Source organism: Megalobrama amblycephala, linkage group LG21, assembly GCF_018812025.1.
Source record: "Megalobrama amblycephala isolate DHTTF-2021 linkage group LG21, ASM1881202v1, whole genome shotgun sequence".
NCBI classification, from domain to species: domain Eukaryota; kingdom Metazoa; phylum Chordata; class Actinopteri; order Cypriniformes; family Xenocyprididae; genus Megalobrama; species Megalobrama amblycephala.
In genome coordinates, this window is record NC_063064.1 from 16,961,503 (window position 1) to 16,985,644 (window position 24,142).

Genomic DNA, 24,142 nt, shown 5'->3' on the forward strand with positions numbered 1-24,142 from the left:
ATTTAACCTAAATATCAGTCATGCATTCTATTATTGAATTATATATATGCCACCTCATTTGAGGGAGGCTGATGTTAATTCTGCACTGATAAAATATCCATAATCAAAAACAGCACAGTCACGTTGCCTGTCATGTACTTATTTTACCACCTTCAAGGGAATTAGGTCAGTTTGTCGCTCCACCGATGAGGCTATTCCTGTCCACATTTTGACATAGTGTTAGACACTCTGCAAATAATCCATCATCATCACATGATAAACACGGTCAATACATTTTCATTACATGAAATGTGGCGGGTTGCTCGAGTCTCGACAAGCCATCACCTAATGCTTGTCATGTCTCATTATTAATGGAGGCCTGAAGTATACAAATGTCCAGCCTTCCACTATGGATAAGCACAATGCTATCAGCAGCGAGCCAACTGTATCATTTTTCTCACCTCAGGACGGACGGGGTCTTCAATGCCCACAACACAGATGCAGGTCAGGTCATTCAGAATATCAGCCTCATTCTCCCAGTCTGGCTCGGTTGTGAAGTCCCTCATGGCTACGCATATGGTCCTTAACCCATCACAGGCCATTGGCTCAATCACTTTCTGCACCATCTCATCCCGATCTTTGGCCTTGAAGATACGTTGCTGGCCTGAAGCATCAAGGATATGGGAACACCTGACAGACAAGAGAAAGGTTTAATAATCACTACAAACTAGTGGATTTCTTTTGCTGCTGTTCCTTTAAGAAATGCCTCTTAAATGTTTTGGGATTATGACCCAAGGACTTCAGAAGTCATTTTTGCTGCTTTATTTTAATAAATGGTATTTTTGGACTGAAAGTTTATATCTCAAAAGATCAAGTAAACTTTAATATGACCCCTGTAAGAGTCTGAAGATTAGCTTGTTTAGCATACTTGCGCAGGACGATCTCAGAGGCACCCTTGCTGTACATTCGGAAGCCAGGACCACTGGTGTTCTTTAGTACGGTGCTCATGCTCTTCCGGGAGGAGTTGAATGTGTAAACCTTATAAAGCTTCTCCTCAGGAACCTCATCTCTAATAGGCTGATAGTCCCTCTTCAGGTCCATCACCAGACCAAGAAGGGCACACTCTGTCTTATTACCCACGTGCCTTGGCAGACCTCCCTCCTTCTCTGGGGGCTATGGTAAAGAAAGATATATTATGAATAGCAGATAAGAAACGTTCAAGAAGAAAAAAATAATCAGGGTTATGATGTAAAAATTCAATGAATATGAATTCATTTCATTAAATGATAAGACAATTATTTGATCAAATTAATTCCATGTAAATCACATTTTTTTATATTTGCTGAGAAAAGCCCCCAAATTAAGACAACTGAATCATTTTGTGGCAGACGAGTCTAGCATTGAATAGACTTCCTCTGCCTAGCAACAATGCCTTTCACAACTGGTGTTGTCAGGAAAGTGAGAAAAGCACATGACATTAAAAACTAAACAAAAATTAAAATGTATATATATATATATATATATATATATATATATATATATATATATATATATATATATATATATATATATATATATAGTTTTTAGTAATTTAGTAATGTCATGTGCTTTTCTCACTTTCCTTTTTCATTTCCTTTTTTTTTTTAATATTACTAATTATGTTTAATTTCAGATTTATTTCCTTTTTTAGTGCTTCTATAAAGTTAGTTGCAGATTTCAGATTATTTATCTAATATTGATAATGATATTTTATTTTAAAAAAATATTCAGTCTGTGTTTAGTTCCATTCTGTTGTGCTCCGTCTAGCTGTCTTTTAATACAAGAATGTGTACAAGTGTGTTTTGGCTGGGGATGACTGTGGACTTAGATTATTAGATTAACAGATTATTAATTTATCTGTATCTCATTTACATAAGGACATTTCTTACCAGGATCTTGGTAGTGTACGCTGAGTTTATGGAGATGCTGTTCACCAGTAGCTCCAAAATCTGTGGATTAATGGCCTCTGGTTCAGGAACGCTTTTATAGTGTGCGTCACCTATGAAAGCCTGCACCACTGTCATGCGATTCATAGTCAGTGTTCCAGTTTTGTCAGAGCAGATGGCAGTGGCATTACCCATGGTCTCACAGGCATCCAAGTGCCTAACCAGGTTGTTGTCTTTCATCATTTTCTGTTGAGAAAAAGCAGTTAATTTGGTTTTACTTGGGGAAAGGAGTGTGTTTTATCCCTTGGACATACAGTAGATGAGCAAAAATGTAGAGAATCATGCGACAACTTATAACCACCTGAAGGCCCTCAAGATTAACAAAATACAGGTTTGTGTTGGTAAACTAACCCAAAGGCTCTCACCTTCACGGAATAAGCCAGGGAGATAGTGACAGCTAGAGGTAGCCCTTCAGGCACGGCCACCACAAGCACAGTCACACCAATAATGAAAAACTTCACAAAATATTGTATGTAGATGGGAGTACACTCCGCCGTCCACTCACGACCCTGGACGCCGAACGTATCAATTACAAAGTACAGGATGAGGATGATGACAGTCACTGCAGACATGATGAGACCTGCCGGAGGAGAGGGAGTTTAAAACCAATACAGCTGAGGGGAATATAGAGCCTTCTGACTTTTGTTCATAACAGCAACAGCTGTGGTCTGATGTGCTCTATGTGAATGTTATTTGATTGGATAACTGTAGGAAGTAGGATAATTAGGTGGAACACAGCCCAAAGGGACAAGCCTGTTTCCATATTGGGTGACACTGTTTCTTTAAGCAGCAAGTAAAACAAACCCTGGGAAGCAAATGAACTAATTTACTGAAAGGATGTCTGAAGAAATCAGTGTGCTTTGTACAAGCAAACACATGGCTAATTAGTATAAATATTGTGTAACATTTATTTGAAAATTATATTGATTTCTTTGTGTAAAAATGTTAAAGAGAAAAAATGAAAATTCTGTCAATTTACTCACCCTCAAGTTGTTTCAAACCTGTATGAATTTCTTTCTTCTGCTAAACACAAAAAAAGGTATTTTGAAGAATGTCGGTAACCAAACAGTTGATGGGCCCCAATGACTTTTTTTTCCTCCATACTATGGAGTCAATGACAATGTACTAAGTCAATGGGACCCATCAACTGTTTGATTACCCATATTCTACAAAATACCATTTTTTCTGTTCAGCAGAAGACAGAAATTTATACAGGTTTGGAACAACTTGAGGGTGAGTAAATGATGACAGAATTTTCATATTAAAAAAAAAAGTGCACATTTAAACTAAAAAGAGTTTTCTGTTTACTTAAGGCCTGTACACACTGGGACGAATATCGCACGCGTTTATCGCCAGCGTTATTCAAGATGTTTTTTGTGTTCATACCCAAGCGATTTTCACTGGCGATGCGCAAAGTGAATGTGCAAATTCACTCCCTGACAGTATGTGGCGCTTGTGCTTAACGGTAGTGCAAATAAACATATTTATGATATTAATGAAGTTAAAAAAGATAAAGATGCAGATATAAAATGGCATATATGACATATGAGAGATATGTATAATTGTAAATAATAATAAAAAAAAAAAACAAATATAAGTGTAAGTGTTTTTTTCTATCAGAGGCAGCATAATTTTAACCAAACAGCCATTAATCAAGTAGATTCAAAATGTCAATCAATCAATGTCAAATGTCAATCAGAGGTTTAGTATTGCTCGGTTATGTATTGCTTCCTAACCTGCTTTTCCAATCTGAACCGCTAGCCTGGTCAGCTTGCTCTGCAGTACTGACTTTTCTTTCTTGGTGACGTTGACCTTCTTTTTCTCCTTCTCTTCTTTTTCCTCCTTCTCCTCTGACTCTGCACCTTCCTCGCTCTTCAGAGGTTGTATCTCCAGGGCGATGCCATCCTGAGTTTTAGCTGTGGAGGTTGATTTCAGGAGTGGTTATGGGAACAAGGGAGGAACATGCCAAAAAGGATGGAGGGAGATGAGAGGTGGGGGAATGGGAAAAATGGGAAGAAGGGAGGAGAGAATGGGCAATTCAGTAACAGCTAGAGGGCAAGTCATACAGTGGGTTCCTAGAGAATTTTACAGAAGAAATATATCAGAAGCACTTATTTATTGTTAGTTGACTTTGCTTGAGTGAATCTAGGCTCGTGAGGAGAAAACTATAAATTCATGGAGCCATTCCCCAGCAGGTTAAGGTGCGCATGGTGAATTCTAAGTAGGATTCAAGCAGCACAAGACATTTTGTTAATACCAGACCCTACGTTGTCAATGGCCAATGAGCTACTCAGTACTGTTATGAAATATAAAATAAAGATCATTATATTTGTTATTGGTTGTGTAAACCTTTGTGTAATCTTCAAACTTCAACCCATAATCTACTTTTTAATAAAGCCTCTGGCAATAAAAATCAATTTTTTGGCTTGGGGATTGTTTTTAATAGGCTGAAATTAAATTATTATTTTATTTCTCCTATGGTTTTTATTAATGTGCCATCATGGCTATGCTGGTAGCTGTATTTGATGACATTCAATACACTTTTAAAGAACATATTGAACTTGTGCAATATTGTAATACCATTAACTAAACCAAACTGGAAAGTACGTTAAGGGAATAATACTATATATATTCCCTTATATATAGTATATAAGGGAATATATATAATATATATATAATAATATATATATCTCTCAAGGCAAAACAGTGGCTAGTTTTAACGTTTGTTTTTACATCAGTACCTTTTATAGTTTTAATTCAATTATGATACTGGCAGGGATAAAATGACAATTATGTTACCCACTAAAATAGAAACTTAATGGAGTTGAAGATCCAATTCAGCCACTTTGCCATGGATAGGCATTGATTCCTCACCCCCAATTCCCATTAAGTATCTATTTTAAAAGATACAGAGAGGCAAAGTCATTTTCTTTTTGCTGTTAGCCTATGTATCATCTCAAATATGGTGTGCAACAGGCTGACACTCTGTAGTAGTGAAGTTCAGAGGTGGAGTTTGAGAAACAGTCCAAAAGCCTACCTGACCACCAGTCACAACAAACAACTGACCAGAACTGACAGAGCTGACCAGAACGACCACACATGAATCAGGGATTGATGGACGGACTGACTGTCTTGACTGACAACACGAACAGAGGCACGCACGACGAACAGGAGTGTGATTTACAAACAACTTAAAAACAGAAAAACAGTCCAAACAGCCAGAGATACAACCACCACAAGAAACAAGGATCAAGAGGAAGACGAAAAAGATCAGAGAGATTTTGGTTTATTTTTACGCTCCCAAAAGAGAGAGTGCGGTACCAGAGAAAGAGGGTAAAGGTGAAAGAAAAGGTCAAAATTTTGACCAAGAGAAGAGTGTACAAGACAGCATGAAGTCCTGAGCCACACCCTAGAAAGAAGCAACAGTGAGAAAAACAAAGAGCTAAAGTAAAGAAACGGACAAAAACAACAATCCACAGCCGGTCCATTTTGCAAGGGTGCAACTCCCACATAAGCCACGCCCCTAAGCATTACATTAACATAAACCATCAATGAAGCTGGGAACAAATATTGGATGGGCAAACGTGCATCTTTACAAAAGCTCTTGGCTGCATTTGAATGATTAATAAGTCAATGTGAGTCCCTGTTTGTTACCCAACTATACTTGCAATATATTTCCAAGTGACACAGGATGTTCAACAATAAAGAGAATAAAAAAAACAAAACAAAAGTTGAACTTAAATTTATCCATCAGGAATTGATTAGATTGTGAAAAGTGGGTGTTCTGTACAAGATCTTATCATGGAGCAAGAAAAATAAATACCCTTAAATAGTTCTTGGCTAGAATTTTAAAAACGGAGAAAGACACTAAATACATATACTCAGTGTTAAACCAATACCAGCTTGTGTAAGTGTTTTTGTGCTTGAGACCAAGGGCAAAAGGAAGGAGATCTGTGCAGACAAAATGAGCAGTTCTGTCTGGAGCAGATGCTCAGTCCCTGAGCGCTACAGGGGGTGGGGCTGGGGAGGGGTTGTTGGGGTCAGCCAGGGCAGAGTGGGCACACTCTGAAACACAGTACAAATGTTCACAGATGACCCGGACGAGCACACAGAGATAGTTTGCTTCTAAAAAGGAGAGACATCTAAATGTCACTAGTAGAAAACTAGATCTACAAAAAGAAAAATCTTTAAGACAACAAACTTTATATAAATATAATCATTAGGGCTGCCGATGTTAACGTGTATACTTTTACAATACAAGGCTTTTTAAGGTGTTGAGTTTATCAAATCCAAAAAGTTCAGCAGAAATTATCAAAGCTCAAAGCATGTTCAAAACATTAACTAAAAAAACAAAAACAAAAACAAAAGAACACTGGCAATAACACGGATAGGTAAGATAGTTAATTAGTCCAGGAAATTACTTGTCTAGATTTAAAGAAAAAAAATCTAATCATAGCAATGCATCTCTCAACATGCGTTTAAAGAATGACATCCGCCATGCAAAAGAAATATTTTTTATAAATAATTCATTTGCTTGCCTTAAAAATTATGCTCACCAAGGATGCATTTATTTAATAAAAAAATAAATAAAAAAAAAACTAATATTGTGAAATAATATCATTTTAAAATAACTATTCTTAACTACTTAAAAAAAAAAAAAAAAAAAAACTAAACTAAACTAATCTTGCATAACCATAATTTAAATCGACTGACAAACAATGATATTGCAGTCTTCTGGCTGCTTAGTGCCGTTTCCAGCAGGTGAGAGTTGCACCCTTTAATAGTAAAGCGAGGCAAGAAGCTCCCCCGGGCTCAGCAGGAAGGGGTAAGCAACAGCGTGAAAGACAGAGAGAGAAAGTGAGCAAGTGAGTGAGTGGGACTGACACGAGACTCCGAGACTTGCTGCTGAATGGGGAGGGGGGGAGGGGGAGAAGGGAGAGGGAGTGGGTAAGGTTACCTTTGTTGCGATTTTCGGGGGGTCCTTGTTTTTTACCTGTTTAAAACGAGAGAGAGAGGGCGGAGGGCTGATATAACATGGCTCAAATTAAATAAACCAAAGACAGAAAAAGAAAAGAAAGAAACATAACAACAAAAAGAATAAAAAACTAGATAAGTAACACTACATTACATGAGTATATGTGGGATTGGATGTTTCATTTATAGAAAAAGACAAGGACTGGAGGGTCTTTATGCAGGGTACACTGACGGCTCGGTCATTGTTTTTGACTGTGGCATACAGCTGACATAACCTCATTACGATTAGGGGTTTTATACATTTCCTATTTTTGTTCGCTTGCATCACGAACTATAACAATGCCAACAGGCTTTGGCTGAAACCAAAAGGCAGTTCTCTAAATTTTTTTGGCAAACACATTCGACAAAAAGATATTCTTGGAGCATGAGGGAAAAGGAAAAATTACAGCAATTATGTAACTACAAGACAATGGCTGAACTGTCATTATAACAAAAATACAGGAATCAAAATATTCAAAGTTTTAGAGCTGCTCTTTTAGCTTATGAAGCAATGAGAGAGTAAACTATTTAGACAAGTCTGACTGTTGAATTAAGTGGCGACCCAACAAACAGGAACGTGAGAGAGACACTGAGAGCTGACAGCAGGTGCTGTCAGGTTTTGACATATCCTGGAGGACCAGGAGAGTCAGTGCATGCAGATGGGACATAACGCATGCTAATAGGCTAAAATAACATGACGAGAATTATGGTTTCTTTGACTGTTCAATTATCATGATCATCTCATATTTTCCTAAGTGTTGTGTGTAGCAATAACAATTTTTAAAAAATACATTTACCCAAATAGAAATAACTAGCTCAATTTTAGCTTGATCAAACAAGGAAAAAAATATAGAAAAAGAAATTCAAATAAAAACTTTAAAAGAGTTAGTAAAACGGAAAGTAACTCAAGGGATAGCGTACGTCTCCATCGACATACTATGATTATTCCCCGAATAAATGTTGAATTTTAACCATGGCAGAGGATTTCAGAGCAGCAGGCATTTTTGGGGGGGGGAGACAATTCAGCAAATTCTGTTAATGGCTCTTACCTCTGGCAGGCTGATGGTAGGTAACCTCCCAACTAGAGAGGTAGACTGGTTTACTCAAACAGAGAGGGAGTTATCCAAATACAATAGATTCTCACCTTTCTTCACCTTCTTTTCCTCATCCTCACTACCGGCACCCAAGAGGGTGAAAATGATTCCAGTCTGAGAATTCAGGCCCACGGCAGTGACCAGCATTCGGCCAGATCCCTCCATCACATGAGTTCCTGAAAAAAATCAGAAAAAAAGGCCGATATCATGATACCGGTCGATACTAGTCAACAGCTGACACCGTGAAATTGTATTATTCTTGATACCAATTTCAATACCATAGCAACATTTACATTTATGCATTTAGCTGATGTTTTATCCAAAGAGAATTAAAAGAGAGGAACAAAAGCAATTTGTCCAGGTGCCAATAATATTCATAATTTACAATACCAAGTTTACTTGACAACTAGATTAGGAAGCAAGCAGAAATGCAGTGTGAAGTAGAAATGTGTGTCTGCTTTGTGTGTGAGTTGGTTAAGTGTTTGCTGAAGAGGTCTGTCTTCAGCTGCTGCTTGAAAAATTTGATGGTCTGCAAGGAGCGGACACTTTTTTGTATTAAGGTAGGGAGGCGCTGTTCCAGTGGCAGTCCTGAAAGCCAGCAACAAAACTTTAAATATGATTCTGGCCATAACTGGAAGCCAGTTAGTGAGATCAGGAGGGTTCTCTTTGACATGGGTTCTCCTTGGCTGATTGAAGACACATCACACTTATTTGCATAAACTAACAGTCCTTTATTTAAAGTTAAATATTCTCTCTTCTCTTTCCTTAGCGGTATTCCCGCTCATTTGCAGTTCATTCCCATCCATTTAAAGTTAAATATTAATAAACATTAACTTAATATCCTATTTATTAATATCAATAAAATAATAAATTCAATAAACAACCTTCAAGTATTTCGCATTTTTTTTCTCTAACAAGTCAATAATAAAGCTAATTAAACTTAGCCATTAAACATGCACCCAAAATATTGTTTCTGTTACACTTTCTTCCTGAACTGTTTAAAAATGTGTTTACATTAATACCAGGATGGGTATTGTGACAGTATTTTTGAGTGTATTTGACCATTAATAATCCAAGAAAAAGAGCTCATTTTGGCACTTGTATATCAGAGGCAGCTTTCGGATGCGAGCGAGAAATCTGTGCATCTGTGTTATGTGCAATGCCGCACCGAAATTCAGACTCGGTCACACTAACGCTATTTAACGAGACGGAGTGAATGAGATGAGTAAGAGGAGGCGGGTGTGTGTCAACTCGCTGTCGGAGAGAAGAGCAAGAAAGCACAGCTGATATTTGTGTATCGATACTGCAGAAAGGAGTTTTGGAATCATTTCCGATACTTCAGTATCGATACATATCGAAATATCAATATTTTTAACAACACTCAACTCACAACTTCATAAGCAGACTGTGTGCTTGAACAAGGCACTTTAACATCAAGGCTGCTTCAGGAGGATTGTTTCTGTAGTATACTGTAAGTCGCTTTGGACAAAAGCCTGAGCTAAATAACTGCTTACCTTCTGAATGACAATACTTCAAATAAGAGCAAAGCTGTTAAGTGGTTTCTAGAACGAGTACAGCACACATGCCTAGCCTATTAATGTGGGGTCTAAAATAATTTTTTTCTCTTTCTAAAATCTTAATACTTTGTATATTTCTCTGTTTAATCCCAGATTATGGTCTCTTTTGCCCCCACACAATGGAATCTAACAATTTAAAGAGGATGTAGACACTCAATCTCACCGGAAAGGAGCATGGGGTCCTTCTCCAGAGATTTGCGAACATGATCGGACTCCCCAGTGAGAGAGCTTTCATCAATCTTCAGGTCATTACCCTGGATCAAGATACCATCAGCTGGGAGAAGGTCACCTGATGGAAAAGAACATGGGGTGGTGAATGACTATGGAATGACTTTGAGAGAGAAAAAGATACAGAGAAAGACACATTCTGCAATTCAGCAAGCGGAGAGGAGCAGAGGCTGTTTTGGCGACCATGACGACAGAACTCTCCTGTGGCTCTTGGACACCCCACGCGTCGCCCACATTGCAGGCACCGTGAGCAGCAGCACAGTGACTCACGCAAGCCGGTAAGCATGAGTCATGAGCCATGCTTTGTCTCTCAGAGAAGACTGGCAGTCACATATGATCCATCACAACCGCTGGTGAATTCAATGAGGAACTCGCTTCTGAGGTTTAATAAAAAAGCCAAAGGTTCTGGAGGAAAAACTATGCTTTATAAATGTCACAGCATTCATAAAACAAATATGGCCGAGATCAATGAAAAAAGTGACGTGTCACATCTAGATCCATCATACTGTGGAAATTTTCTCAGTTCTAAGATGGAACTCTCACCGTATTTGATTTGTGCGATATCTCCCACAACGATCTCAGCCACTGGGATCTGGATGACCTGACCCTTGCGGATGACTGTAAACTTCTGTTCCTGTTCTATGCGGCTCTGAAGCCCACGGAACTGTTTTTCTTTGCTCCAGTCGTTGAAGGCCGTCACCAGCACCACGATTATAACTGAAAACAAGATGGCAGCACCTTCAATCCATCCTGCTTGGGCCTCGCCCTCATCTTCAACACCCCCAGCTGCTTGGCCACAGTCTGGAATAACATAAAAACAGTAAGAGAAAATCAATCCCTTATAACATCCTGTGCAAAAAAATCTCTATCTTATCTCAATCTAAACTAAAGATAACCTTTAAACATGTTCATACAACCTTTAGTGACCATTAAGGGTCCAAGCAATTACAACAGCAGCTGCACACTTATGTTTTATCAGAGACTCTTCTTCGGAAAGTTTCCTCTTGCCAGAAACATGTTTTATCGCAGATTTACACTTCATTGACCTAATTTCCTCCTGGAGAACTTGACGACTGTCTAAGGTCATCCTTGTGGTTTGAGCCATATGGGTAAAAGGAAGAGCCTGCAGTCGCAGCCAAATTCAAGTTTCCAGCATTCAGAGCGGTGCTTATGAACCAAAGTCCCAAATGAGGCCGTTATTAAAACATAAGACGCCAAAATGTTGAGTCACTAATAAAGTCAGAATCAAAACGAAAAACATTAGACTACTTTCTGAACAGTAAAGAAAAGGCTTTAAAGAAAACTTTACCACTTCTTTCAAAAACTTAAAAAAAAACAAATAAATTACCTACTCCAAACTTTTGAACGGTAGAGTATGAAAATGCTGAGTATACATATATATATTTTCATATATTTTAAATATTTAGTTTTATATTTTTATTACTAAAATGTACATTTTAAGTACACATACATTTTACTTTGCATTAATGATTTCAGTTTATTTCATTTCAGTTTATAAATTTTTTTGAATTAATATTTCATCTCCGTTTGTGTGCAGGAAAACAACCCAAACAATATTGACTTATTAAAAACTCTGTTTAAAGCCACTACTTACTGTCATTGCCTTCCCCTTGTGGGTGGTAGAAGGACAAGCCCAGAGAAATAATGGCTGCCACCTCCAGAATAATGAGGGTGACATCCTGCAGGGCCTCCCATACCAACTGCAGAAAGGTCTTGGGCTTCTTGGGGGGGATGAAGTTTTTACCAAATGATGTGTGGCGCTTTTCCAAATCAGCAGGGTTACCAGAGAGGCCTGCAAAACACACAATCAATATTATTAATACAACAGAAGGCATAGTTCTGACTGACTTGATATCTGTAACTGCAAAACAATGGAATTGATTTTAATGCAGCAGATCTATATTTCTATGCTAATGAACCATTACTGAACACGTGGCTCACTGATTTATAAATACACTGGGTCACCAAAATATGGTAAAATTAGCTCTTTGAAATCTTGGACAAGAGGTATTTTGAATCACTGATTGGATTGTACTGTATACACAGAAGTCCTTTCAACCTGACATTCAGTGTACCACCTTCTTTGTGGCTCATTTGCTTTTTAGACCATAGTGGTCGCAGACAAATGAGATGTATCTATGAGAAGCCAGTGTCATTTGTTTTTCTGCATGCATAATTCAAAACAATCATAAAAAACAAACGTAGAAGTGGCAAGGAAAGCAAGCCCAACTAATCCCACACCCTGATTCATTTAATATGGAAACAATTAAGCGTGCCTGGCTGGCACCTATGAATTTTAAAATGCTCTTCATGCCATGTCAACTTTCATCAGTGCTTTCTGTGGTAAATGGTGTTGGAATAGTCATTGCACACATTCATGGGGTTATTTTAACACATGCGTTCACACACACACACACACACACACACACACACACAATAAAAGCAGTCAGATATTTCTGCGTTTCAGGTGGATTATCATGGATATGTGTGTCAAGGTTTATAGGAGCAGCGGAACAATTAATCAGTGTTGAGAGCCGGCAGTGCTTGTAGCCGATAAGCCCAGAATATTGAATGAGTTTTAGCCTTTGCTTTAATCAACCAGAAACTAGTACATGGTGTTTGGGAGGGTTTAGGCAAAATAGAAATTTCTCACAGAAACCATTTTGAAACAAGGTTAGTCATTTTTCTTCTTTTATCTGCTATGCACCTGCACTTAGACAAAAAATGTGCCCAGCCATGATGTCCCTCGCTCACAATCAATCCTCATTCACAAATTGCAGACAGATCAGATATGATGAACTGCTTTATGTCAGCAGCAGGACTTTGAAAAGGCACTGAATCTTGTATTTCCAAATAAATTATTATGCAACAAGAGAAACACTGGAGTCAAGAGCGTGTGTGCATTCTTCCTCAGAGACGCAGCTGTCGACTGACCAGTCTGTTGATGATTGACACTGCAGCAAGGCTTCCAGGGGGGGATAGAGAGCAGAAATCTAGCAACTAAGATTTTAGATAAGAGCAAGAAGATAGATACAATAAGATTTTGGTCATGTGGAGGACAATCCTTATTTTAATCCTTACCAATTCATTACAGGTATAGTTCACCAAAAAATGAAAATTGTCATTTATTCACCCTCATGTCGATCCAAACCTGTCAGACTTTATTTTTTCCTCTTGAACAATTTTTTTTTTTTTTTGTCCGTACAATGAAAGACCATCTGTTGTTTTAGACCCACTTGACTTTTGTTGTATGCCCAAAAACATTTTTCAAAATCTCTTCTCTTGTACTCCACAGAAAAAAAGTCATAAAAGTTTGTAATGAAGTGAGGGTAAATAAAAGATGATTTTAATTTTTAATTTTCACTTTAGCTTTATGCTTGTTTCCTTACATATTCATTTATTAAATATTTTGACATTATAATCTGATTATGCCTTCAGTTACCAGTAAAAGTATAGCACGCTCAGCTCTCACATTTTACCATGTTTTGCAAAATTCTTCCTCAAAATCAGGTGGGAAAATGTAAAAACCTCCTTTAGATTGTGCCGGGGCTTGCTCATAAGAATGATTATGACCAAGTATTTCTCTATTAGTGGGGTCATGTTCAGTAATCAAGCAATCCTTCTGTTTGCCCTCTACTCTAAACAAGCTGAAGGTCAGAATTGATTTTCCAGAGATTGCCCCCTCTCTTTACTTCTCCCCATCTATTTATCTCTCGGTCCACTCCATGCCGGCCCGTGAGTGATTTGTATACATGCCGACATTTACAGGATTGGGATCTAGGCTGCAAGCATTCTGGGCCTCTCTGTGGAATATCAAGTTGACGTGGAGTTTATTTAAGCATTTTGAGGATCCTCTACATTATTTTGAATTCTTTATTTAGGCTGGATGATGTTTTCATACCCTGTCAACATAAAGATACTGTATCAGGATGTTAAACCAGGTGTATTCCCACAAAACTCCTGACTCACTTCAACAGACAGCATCTGGCCCTGTCAAACAGAATTGTTTCAATTTGGAAGAGAGCAGTCGGTCACACAAATCAGGTAAAAAAAAAAAAAAAAAAAAAAAAAAAAAAAAAGTCCCGATCTGGCCTAAGGATGGAAAGTCGAGTGGCACTTAGGCCTCAGAAAACACTGGAGTGGAAAAAAATATATATATAAACGTTCATCTTGATGCCATGATACCAAAAGTATTATTAAAAAAAAAAAAAAAAAATCAATAGTAATAACATGATTATGTAAGGACTGACAGATGGAGGTCTACATTCAAGAGATCATCAACTAAAGGCACCCAAACATTATTCATGTGTTTATACGCTGGAGGCTAACAAGAGCTGACTGCCTCCAGACAACTGCAGTCACATCTATGGCTGGAAGCCTGTTGCCGGGGGGCTGGTGTCAAGGTGACTGTAGCGGAGGCTTTGAAAGAGGATGCTGAAGGGAGACAGTTGTGATGGTAATGGAGGAGATCATTAATAGGGCCGCGGAGCTGTGCAGGGCCAGGCTGACAACCAAGCACAACAGGCTGTATTCCAACTCAGCACACAAATGACTTTACCAGGAAAAGACATACAGAGAGGGCAGCCTTTCATCAGCTTCATAAAACTACACTACTCACCTTGATTAGCCGATTAGGGCAGGAACATTACAAACCACTTAAAGTACTGGTTCAGCCTGTATTATAGGATTCAATCCTTCGATTTTTGAGAGATTGTGTTCAGTGTCTACCAATCCAATAGTAACATATTTGTCAATGCAACAGTAACATATTTGTCATAAGTTAAACTAAACTTTTATTTTGACAGGTTGTTGTGAAGACCTTTCTGTATGTATAGGATATGACGATAGTTTTATTTAAAAAATGCTTCTTGTGCTGTCTGTGTTAGCTATTGTGAAAAAAATACACCATTTTAAACACACAAATACATAGAGTGATCAAACATTTAGGATTCAGGTGAGATAATTATAACTTGTAAATTGTAACTTAAAAAAAAAAAAAAAAAAAAAAAAAAAATCACCTAAAGGGGGGATTTGCATTTCTGCTCATATTTATTTATTTATTTATTTAACACATATTTTACTTTTTTTCAAAATTTATTTTATATTTTAGCAACCAGGCTCATTTTATGCAAACAAAACTTGAACCTTGAATTCTGCCTTAAATATTTTGCTCTCTTGGCCAGGATGAGAGAGAGACCCTGAACACATGGACAGCATAAGGGCTGTGGCTGTCTGGAGGAGAGCCAGTCACACCCCCTACAGATACACAAACTCTCTTTCTTTCTGAACAACATGGCCATCATTCTCTCAGAAATTCATCAACCTGAGGCACACAGCCTAGCGTTAAATACACCAGAACAACACACAATGTCCTCCTTTCTTAGGTTGTTTATTGTAACCGGTGTAGCTCAACCCCACTAACTGTTTGTAAAATGACTGTCAATACATTAAAGAATGAATCTTGTTTGCGTTTAAGCCAAGTATAGGAACATGAAAGAGGGAAAGATTTTCTGTTGTTCTGAGAACAACTTAAAATTTCCTCTTCCCCACATACAGCTATTGAAAGGCTTGCAATAGATTTGGATTATAGCACACAAGTCATATGGACCAATTTTATAATAATACTACATAGGAATGCACCAAAATTTCGGCTAGCAAAAATTTTGGGCTGAAACAGCTATTATGTGGTTTCGAGCTAAAATGGTTTTGGAGGTATTTTTTTAAATTTTGTAATAAAATCAACAGAATTTGAAATCTGAGACTTTGTTTCATATCAAAAGTAACAATGCACAAAGCCTATTGCAATTTTTTGGATGGGAGGTGCGCTACAATCAATTCTTGGGATTGGGAAGTATTAATTTATTTGTAAAAGTGAGAATCGATTAAAATCGAGTAATCAATATTTTTTACCCAGCCCTAATACATAAACATGCTGCCTTACATCTTTTTTGGTCAACTGAAGGAAGAAAGTCAGAGATCTGGAAAAACATCAGCTTGATGGCTTATTTTTCTGTTAAAATGCACGCAACACTGGACAAGTAAATCATTTCATATTTAATGGTTGTCATCTATCCGCTGCTCCATAGGAAATGGGCTTTTTCCCTTCTAAAATCCTCTTGAAAAATCGAACTAATCAAAAAGTACAAATCACAGTTGATCTGTTTTAAATTGAAATATGACATGTGCTTGTTTTAACTGCCTACTTATTTGATAAAAGGTAAAATACTTATAGCTTGATTGCATTATTTTAATATTTTATTCTTTTACCTGCTAAATCTATTTGCTGCTGCACTGTGTGAGACTCATTTCATCTTGCCATTGAACTACTTAAATTTGTACATCAATTTGTTATTCAAACTATGCAATGCTTTCCCACATGACATCACAAAGCAATAACACCATGTAGTTAACAGGTTTTTTTTAAGTTAATCATATGACCCCAAGTATGACTATAGAAGCTTATTTGAAAGGATAATTTCAATTACATAAAACAGCAAATTATCTTCAAAACATTTCCAAACTATATCATCATACGCTTCTCATCATAGTGATTTGTCTAAATCTAAAGGCTATTTAAACTGAATTTATCATACATTCAAATCTAACAGTACCACTGGGACTGTTGACCTTGGGCCCATGTAGCTTAAGTGCACAAAAATAGCAAGGAAAGACCATTTTACAATTTGCTTCTTTCTATCTGGTTAAGCAAGTGTTCATCAGCTCTTTATGATGTGTCAGGTATGTAGGGGCGCCCAACTAGCCTGTGCAGTGGGATAAAAGCAATAAATATTGCTAAAAGGACACAACGCTCTTGCTGGCTAGAACACTTGAGGGGATTTAAGGCACTTAATATAGGTCTTAGTTTGTCATGCAAGACTGGTCTTCAATTAGCATTTTAATGTTTTTTTTTTTCCCCAGCTAGCTCACATATGATGAAGAAAGCCCCCCATTAATACACACCAGACCACAGGCACTTAAAGGTGCCCTAGAATCAAAAATTGAATTTACCTTGGCATAGTTGAATAACAGGATTTCAGTACATGGAAATGACATACAGTGAGTCTCAAACACCATTGTTTCCTCCTTGTGTAAATCTTATTTGTTTAAAAGACTTCCGAAAAACAGGGGATCATCATTAATATGTACGCCCCCAATATTTGCATATGCCAGCCCATGTTCAAGGCATTATACAAGGGCAGCCAGTATTAACGTCTGGATCTGTGCACAGCTGAATCATCAGACAGTACATTAGCAAAATGCTAACGAAACATTTAGAAAGACAGTTTACAAATATCACTAAAAATATCATGTTATCATGGATCATGTCAGTTATTATTGCTCCATCTGCCATTTTTCGCTATTGTTCTTGCTTGCTTACCTAGTCTGATGATTCAGCTGTGCACAGATCCAGACGTTAAAGGTGCCCAAGAATGCTTTTTCACAAGATGTAATATAAGTCTAAGGTGTCCCCTGAATGTGTCTGTGAAGTTTCAGCTCAAAATACCCCATAGATTTTTTTTAATTAATTTTTTTAACTGCCTATTTTGGGGCATCATTAACTATGCACTGATTTTTTCAGCGCGCCGCCCCTTTAATTCGCGTGCTCCCTGCCACATGAGCTCTCGGTTATATTACAGCACATTTACAAAGTCCACACAGCTAATATAACCCTCAAATGGATCTTTACAAGATGTTCGTCATGCATGCTGTATGCATGCTTCAAATTATGTGAGTAAAGTATTTATTTTGATGTTTATATTTGATTCTCTATGAGTTTGAGGCTGTGATCCGTGGCTAACGGCTAATGCTACACTGTTGGAGAGATTTATAAAGAATGAAGTTGTGTTTATGAATTATACAGACTGCAAGTGTTTAAAAATGAAAATAGTGACGGCTCTTGTCTCCGTGAATACAGTAAGAAACGATGGTAACTTTAACCACATTTAACAGTACATTAGCAACATGCTAACAAAACATTTAGATAGACAATTTACAAATATCACTAAAAATATCATGCTATCATGGATCATGTCAGTTATTACTGCTCCATCTACCATTTTCGCTGTTGTTCTTGCTTACCTAGTCTGTTGATTCACCTGTGCAGATCCAGACGTTACTGCCTGCCCTTGTCTAATGCCTTTCATAATGTTGGGAACATGGGCTGGCATATGCAAATATTGGGGCGTACACCCCGACTGTTACGTAACAGTCGGTGTTATGTTGAGATCTGCGTGTTTTCCGGAAGTCTTTTAAACAAATGAGATTTACATAAGAAAAAGAAAGCAATGGAGTTTGAAACTCAATGTATGTCTTTTCCATGTACTCAACTCTTGTTATTCAACTATGCCAAGGTAAATTCAAATTTTGAATCTATGGCACCTTTAATACTGGCTGCCCTTGTGTAATGCCTCGATCATGGGCTGGCATATGCAAATATTAGGGGGCGTACACCCCGACTGTTACGTAACAGTCGGTGTTATGTTGAGATTCGCCTGTTCTTCAGAGGTCTTTTAACCCTCAGGGGTTTGAGGATTTTTGGGGCCCTGGAGAAGTTTTGTCATGCCCTGACATTTGTGCTTTTTTCAGTTGTTCATAAACATATTAATGGAAAAAGTGTCATTACACTGTATTCAGCACAAACTAGGCTACAATAATATGTGAGGAACATGTGAGGAATAACGTTTTTGCGTGGTTATTGAAAAAACAAAAAACTTAAGTCGCTGAAATAAAGGCAAAAAATATATATTAAATTTGTGTTCACAAGACTTCTGGGTTGTAGACTAGAGTGTTTGCTTCAGAATGAGGTAAAAATTATGCTGCCTGCTTGTTCATATAAAACAATAGAGAGATTAAAATTTTCTAAAACATCTTTGGTCAAGAAACAGTATGCATGGAGGCGTAAATCATCATGAATAATGGGTGATTCTCACCTGAGAAGACAAAAGAATCGCATAAAGAGCTCTAATGACCTGCATAAATAATGAGGCCTTTCAGTCAGGTAGGCTGTGAAAAAACCCTCTGTGTCTCAAGCTCATCATGGTGTAAATCAAACATACAGAAAAAAACAGCAATACTGTGAAATATTATTACAATTTAAAATAATGGTATTCTATTATATACTTTAAAATATAATGTATTTATGTGATGCAAAGTGTCTGAACAATTATGTTACCTCTGTGGCATTTCATATAGGCTTTTAGCTTAAAAGCATGCACATTTGGAGAAATATTGATGGATTCTCATGTTTATGTCAATTTCCTATATAGAGGAGTAATATTTATTCAATATTTATTGTCATCACTATGAGCGCTGGATACTGTGTTTTCAATTCATACTTGCAGCCGGAGGGCGCTCTGTGCACATTTAGTCCACAAATTTATCTAAAGAAGAACAGGAACCAGGAACTAATGGCATGTCTTTTAGAGGTCGCTAACCATGGCTTTAACATCCAGATAAACACTTTTGAAGACAATGGGTGCTTCTCAATTCTTATTTGTGCATCCTCGTTTCCTTTCCTTGCTTCCTTTCCTCACGTCTTAGCTCCACCCCTTCAGAATGTTAGGGAAGGATGCAAGGAAAAGATGCGAGGACGGAGGAATTGAATCAAGTGAAATGATATATCCTCGCTCCCTTTAGTATCACTTCAAAGTGTCATCAGCTGCACTCGAGGGATCTATCCATATGTTATTAAAGTTTGGTTATTTAAAAAAATATATAATAAATATTAATAAAGCAAGATGCCCCATTGAAATATATGAGGTATAAAGTTTATTTAAATTTAAATTATTGTGACAGATATAAAGGGGGAGGAGAATTTATGCATGCGTCACGTTTCTCGATGCGAAAGACTTCCGCAAAGGATGCACCTGTGTATCCTCGCTCATGACTCCTCGGGAAGTCTCCTGACTCCTCGTTCCTCGCGGTGCAGTTAGAGAATTGAGATGTCCTTCAAGATGGCTGAGCTCGATCGTTTTCCGGGTCATAGGACGGAGGAGCGAGGAGACGAGGAGGGATATTGAGAAGCACCCAATAAATACACGATTGAGACGATATATACAAGTTTTGACTCAGAATTTGTGCCTGAATATAGCTCGTTCCGTGGGTGTGGCCGCATTAACGGATAATGAGCTGAATCACGGACTTCTGACATGGCTCTCTTTTCATACAGATTACATAAACACAGAATTTGTGTTTTCGATTTGACTTACACGATTTAAAACATGACATTTCAACGTTTCTTTAGACACAAGTCTATTTTTTTTTGTGATTAGTATTCACAAAGATTGGACTTCGTTCAGAAGGAGACGAGAGATCACTCATCATGTTAGTTTTCTTTATTTTGCAAAAAGCACAACATTTTGTTTTTACTCTGAGTGTACACAAATAAAAGAAGATATTCCACAGATTAAAATGGTGTATAACTCTTAATTGTATGTGCAACATTGACAGAGTATTTTGAGTCTCTTTCACACTGGTAAGAAAAAAACGCGGTGGTATCGCCAGCGATACCTCAGACCTCAGAGTGTTAAACAAATGAGATTTATATAAGGAGGAGAAAACAATGGAGTTTGAGACTCACTGTATGTCATTTCCATGTACTGAACTCTTGTTATTTAACTATGCCAAGATAAATTCAATTTTTAATTCTAGGGCACCTTTAAAGTTACCATTGTTTCTTAATGTATTCACGGAGACAAGAGAGCCGTCGCTATTTTCATTTTTAAACACTTGCAGTCTGTATAATTAGGGCCCTATAAAATCAGTTTTATTTTTTCCCAAATTCCGTTTTATTTTTTCCCAAATTCCGTTTTTTCTGTTTTAATTTTTCTGGATTCAGTTTTATTCCTTTTTTATTTATATTTTGACTCCATTTTAATGGTTAAATTAAATTTTAGTAATCAAAAAGCATGTCTAATTTATTGAAATAATGAATCTTGTCCAATTTACCAACAATTTAATAAAAGTTTAACAAAAAAATAATATTTTTTTTTAGGGCCCTACATTTTATTCTTTCCCCTCAAATTTTATTTTTACCAAATTCTGTTTTCTGGATTCCATTTTAATGGTTTAATTCCATTTTAATAATCAAAAAGCATGTCTAAATAATTGAATTCTTAAAAACAACAATATTAATTAATTAAAAAATATATTTTTATGAAATTTTTTTTTTCTTCAGAAGTTATGTATTTAAAAATTTTTGGCAATCAAATGAACGCATACCATTTAATTGATCTTTTAATCATGAAATTAAACTTTTTTGTCAAACAATGTGCTGCACAACAGAGCTTTACTGTTAAAATTAATTCCGCATCATTCATCTCAGAGGCACACAGGCATGCAGGATTCATGTTTAAATAGTCTTTTTGCGGTTTAATATTCAGTTACTAGTCTATATCGCGATTTAATTTATGTGTACTGACCTGCTTTTAATTCATCAAAAATTTGACAAACTCCGTGACATTCCGCGTTACATAGTAAATTCTTTTATGAATGGATTCCACGATTCCGTGATTGCAGAAATTATAGGGCCCTATATAATGCATGAACACAACTTCTTTCCTTATAAATCTCTCCAACAGTGTGTAATGTTATCTTTAGCCATAAAGCACAGCCTCAAACTCATTCAGAATCAAATGTAAACATCCAAATAAATACTATACTTAGATGATCCGACGCATACATGCAGTATGCATGACGAACATCTTATAAAGATCCATTTCAGGGTTATATTAGCTGTGTGAACTTTGTAAATGCACTGTATTATAGTCGAGAGCTCGGGGGGCAGGGAGCGTAGGATTTAGGGGCCGCAGCCTGAATCAGTGCATAGTTAATGATGCCCCAAAATAGGCAGTTAAAAAAATTAATAAAAAAAAATCTATGGGGTATTTTGAGCTGAAACTTCACAGACACATTCAGGGGACACCTTAGACTTATATTACATATTGTAAAAACTGGTTCTAGGGCACCTTTAAAGAAAACAACTTCCATATTTGTTTTCATTAATGTCTGTTTTGCACGAATAATTCTTAATTGCATTCCAGTAATGCATTTACACATAGAAATATCTCAATACACCACTGCTTTTTGGCAAAAACAAATGATGAACCATACAATGTGTATGCATATTAATGTGTCTGTCCTTTTCTGTGTGTACAGCCTCAAAAAAACGAACGCAAATCTCTGATATCATCCTTTTAAAACAAACATGCACACACATGCTTATCAACAGAACCAAAATCTGTTTTGTGGGGTGGGGATAATTGCTTGAAACATGGTAAAATCTGTAAAATAGAGCTGAGAGTACTACAATACTCATGGCTGATGTCATGACTGTAGCAGGGTTGGGCAAAATTCACAGTTGAAGAACTGGATCCCAATCAATCCATTTTCAGCATCATTACTCCAGTTTTCAGTGTCACATGATTCTTCAGAAATCATTCTAATATGATGATTTGCTGCTCAATAAACCTTTATTATTATTATTATTATTATGAATGTTAAAAACAGTTGTGTTGGAATTCTACATTCAGCTTGCTAGCTCAGTTCAAACTCAACTTAAATTCAGGAACTAAATTTAAAAGGCATTCTCATTCTGAATGGTGCACAACCCCTTGATTGTAGTGACTGATCATGCTAAGACATGAAAAACGAAGCTGTCCTAAAATAAATACCTGTTGATTAATGCTTCATTCAACTGTCTTCAGTTCAAAGCCTTAGCAATGGATCCTCTCTCTTTTAGCAAAAGGTTACTATGGATGTATGTATCCTAAAGTCACTGGAGAGGAGGAGGAAGACAGACAAGAATTGGGGTCCAACGGTGTGCACGAGGGACTTTTGATACATCTTTGTCCCCTGCTTCCAAGGCCCTTTCAAAACACCACCTCTGACTCTCCTCCTGGCACGCAAGAACCTCAGGGTGTTTCTGAACAAACTCAGGTTAATTTCACATTGAACATATTACAAAGAAATGCTGCTTGAGTTTCATGCTCTCAACAGATCTCATTAATTCTACAGAAATTGAAATAATTTCATATTATTATAGTGCTGCTCACTGCCTAGATATAACTGGATAACATTGCGGTGGCTGTGAAATGTGTTGTAATCACAAATCTCAGATGCCATATCACAGCTAGGGTAGGAAAGCAGAGAGGAAATTTTATCTGCCATAAGCATTTAGGCTCTCCCTCAATTTCTAATGTGTGACTGTTTAGACATGCTGAATAGATGAGTGGCATTTTAGCTTCTTTTTCAGACTACTTGGATGAGCAGGAAATATCCACATTAACTGACCAAGTAAATCTATGCAAATATAAACCTGCAATTGGACTTAACAGTGGGCTGCAATATGCTTCTGCTGCCATGGCAACTTGCTATAGTGGGTATTCAAATTGCACTTTAAACTGCTAGGCTCTTGTCCACAGTATTACGTGGTAAATGAGCTCTTTTCATTCATATGTATAAATGGCACTTTTTAGTTACATTATAGCCTATACACATTCATGATATTTTCAAAGGTTTGGAGTCTAAGATTTTTTTTTTTTTTTTTTTTAAGAAATTAATACTTTTACTTAGCTGGTTTACATTAAGTTGATCAAAAGTGACAAACAAAATTCTTACAAAAGATTTTGATTTAAAATAAATGATGTTCTTTTGAGCTTTCTATTGGTCAAAGATTATCAAGCGACACTGAAGACTGAAGTAATGGATGCTGAAAATTCAGCTTTGTCCTTAGTGATGAAAATATCCTTAGATTATCATTACTTGTTTGGCAAGAGCCTAAAATCAGTAGGTCTTCCATGTTAAGGCATTGGAGTGATTGGAACAGCTGCCAAACCCTTGTCTATATTAACGGAAAGCAAATAAAAGGAAGTGATAAAAGCCAATGTTAGTCATTCAGCCAAATAAACAAGGGATACCCTCTAAAACAAGATGACCAAACAACTAGGGCTGCATTATTTATTTGGAAAAATAAGTAATTACAAATGTTATTTGGTATTTTATTTTTAATTTATTTTGATAATGAACAGGCTGCGATGTTAAGCAGTGCTAGAATTGACGTGTACGCGCGAGGCACCGGCGTGATCACTTGAATTGCTTCCTTACACCAGTGAAAACAACTTAAAATACTCTATAAAAATACTCTATGGTTTATGTATTTATCATAAATGACAAAGAGTCTAATTTTATCTGTGTACACTCACAATAAAAACAAAACATTGTGTTTTTGTAAGATAAAGAAAAAAGG

General features: G+C 36.9%; 1 protein-coding gene across 10 annotated transcripts in view; it reads right to left on the minus strand.

Annotated features, from left to right (window-relative positions):
- The window catches only part of atp2b4 (ATPase plasma membrane Ca2+ transporting 4), a 120,909-nt gene that overhangs the window by 23,012 nt on the left and 73,755 nt on the right, over positions 1-24,142 (minus strand). For 8 of the 10 annotated variants that reach the window (XM_048171996.1, XM_048171997.1, XM_048171990.1 and 5 more), the window contains 10 exons: positions 11,492-11,689; positions 10,420-10,677; positions 9,812-9,937; positions 8,122-8,247; positions 6,922-6,957; positions 3,701-3,880; positions 2,330-2,544; positions 1,908-2,150; positions 908-1,152; positions 441-669 (listed from right to left, as the gene is read on the minus strand). In XM_048171996.1, coding sequence (XP_048027953.1) covers positions 441-669; positions 908-1,152; positions 1,908-2,150; positions 2,330-2,544; positions 3,701-3,880; positions 6,922-6,957; positions 8,122-8,247; positions 9,812-9,937; positions 10,420-10,677; positions 11,492-11,689 — 1,856 coding nt within the window. The remainder of the gene's footprint in view (positions 1-440; positions 670-907; positions 1,153-1,907; positions 2,151-2,329; positions 2,545-3,700; positions 3,881-6,921; positions 6,958-8,121; positions 8,248-9,811; positions 9,938-10,419; positions 10,678-11,491; positions 11,690-24,142) is intronic. The other 2 variants (XM_048171999.1, XM_048172000.1) reach the window with 1 other exon arrangement.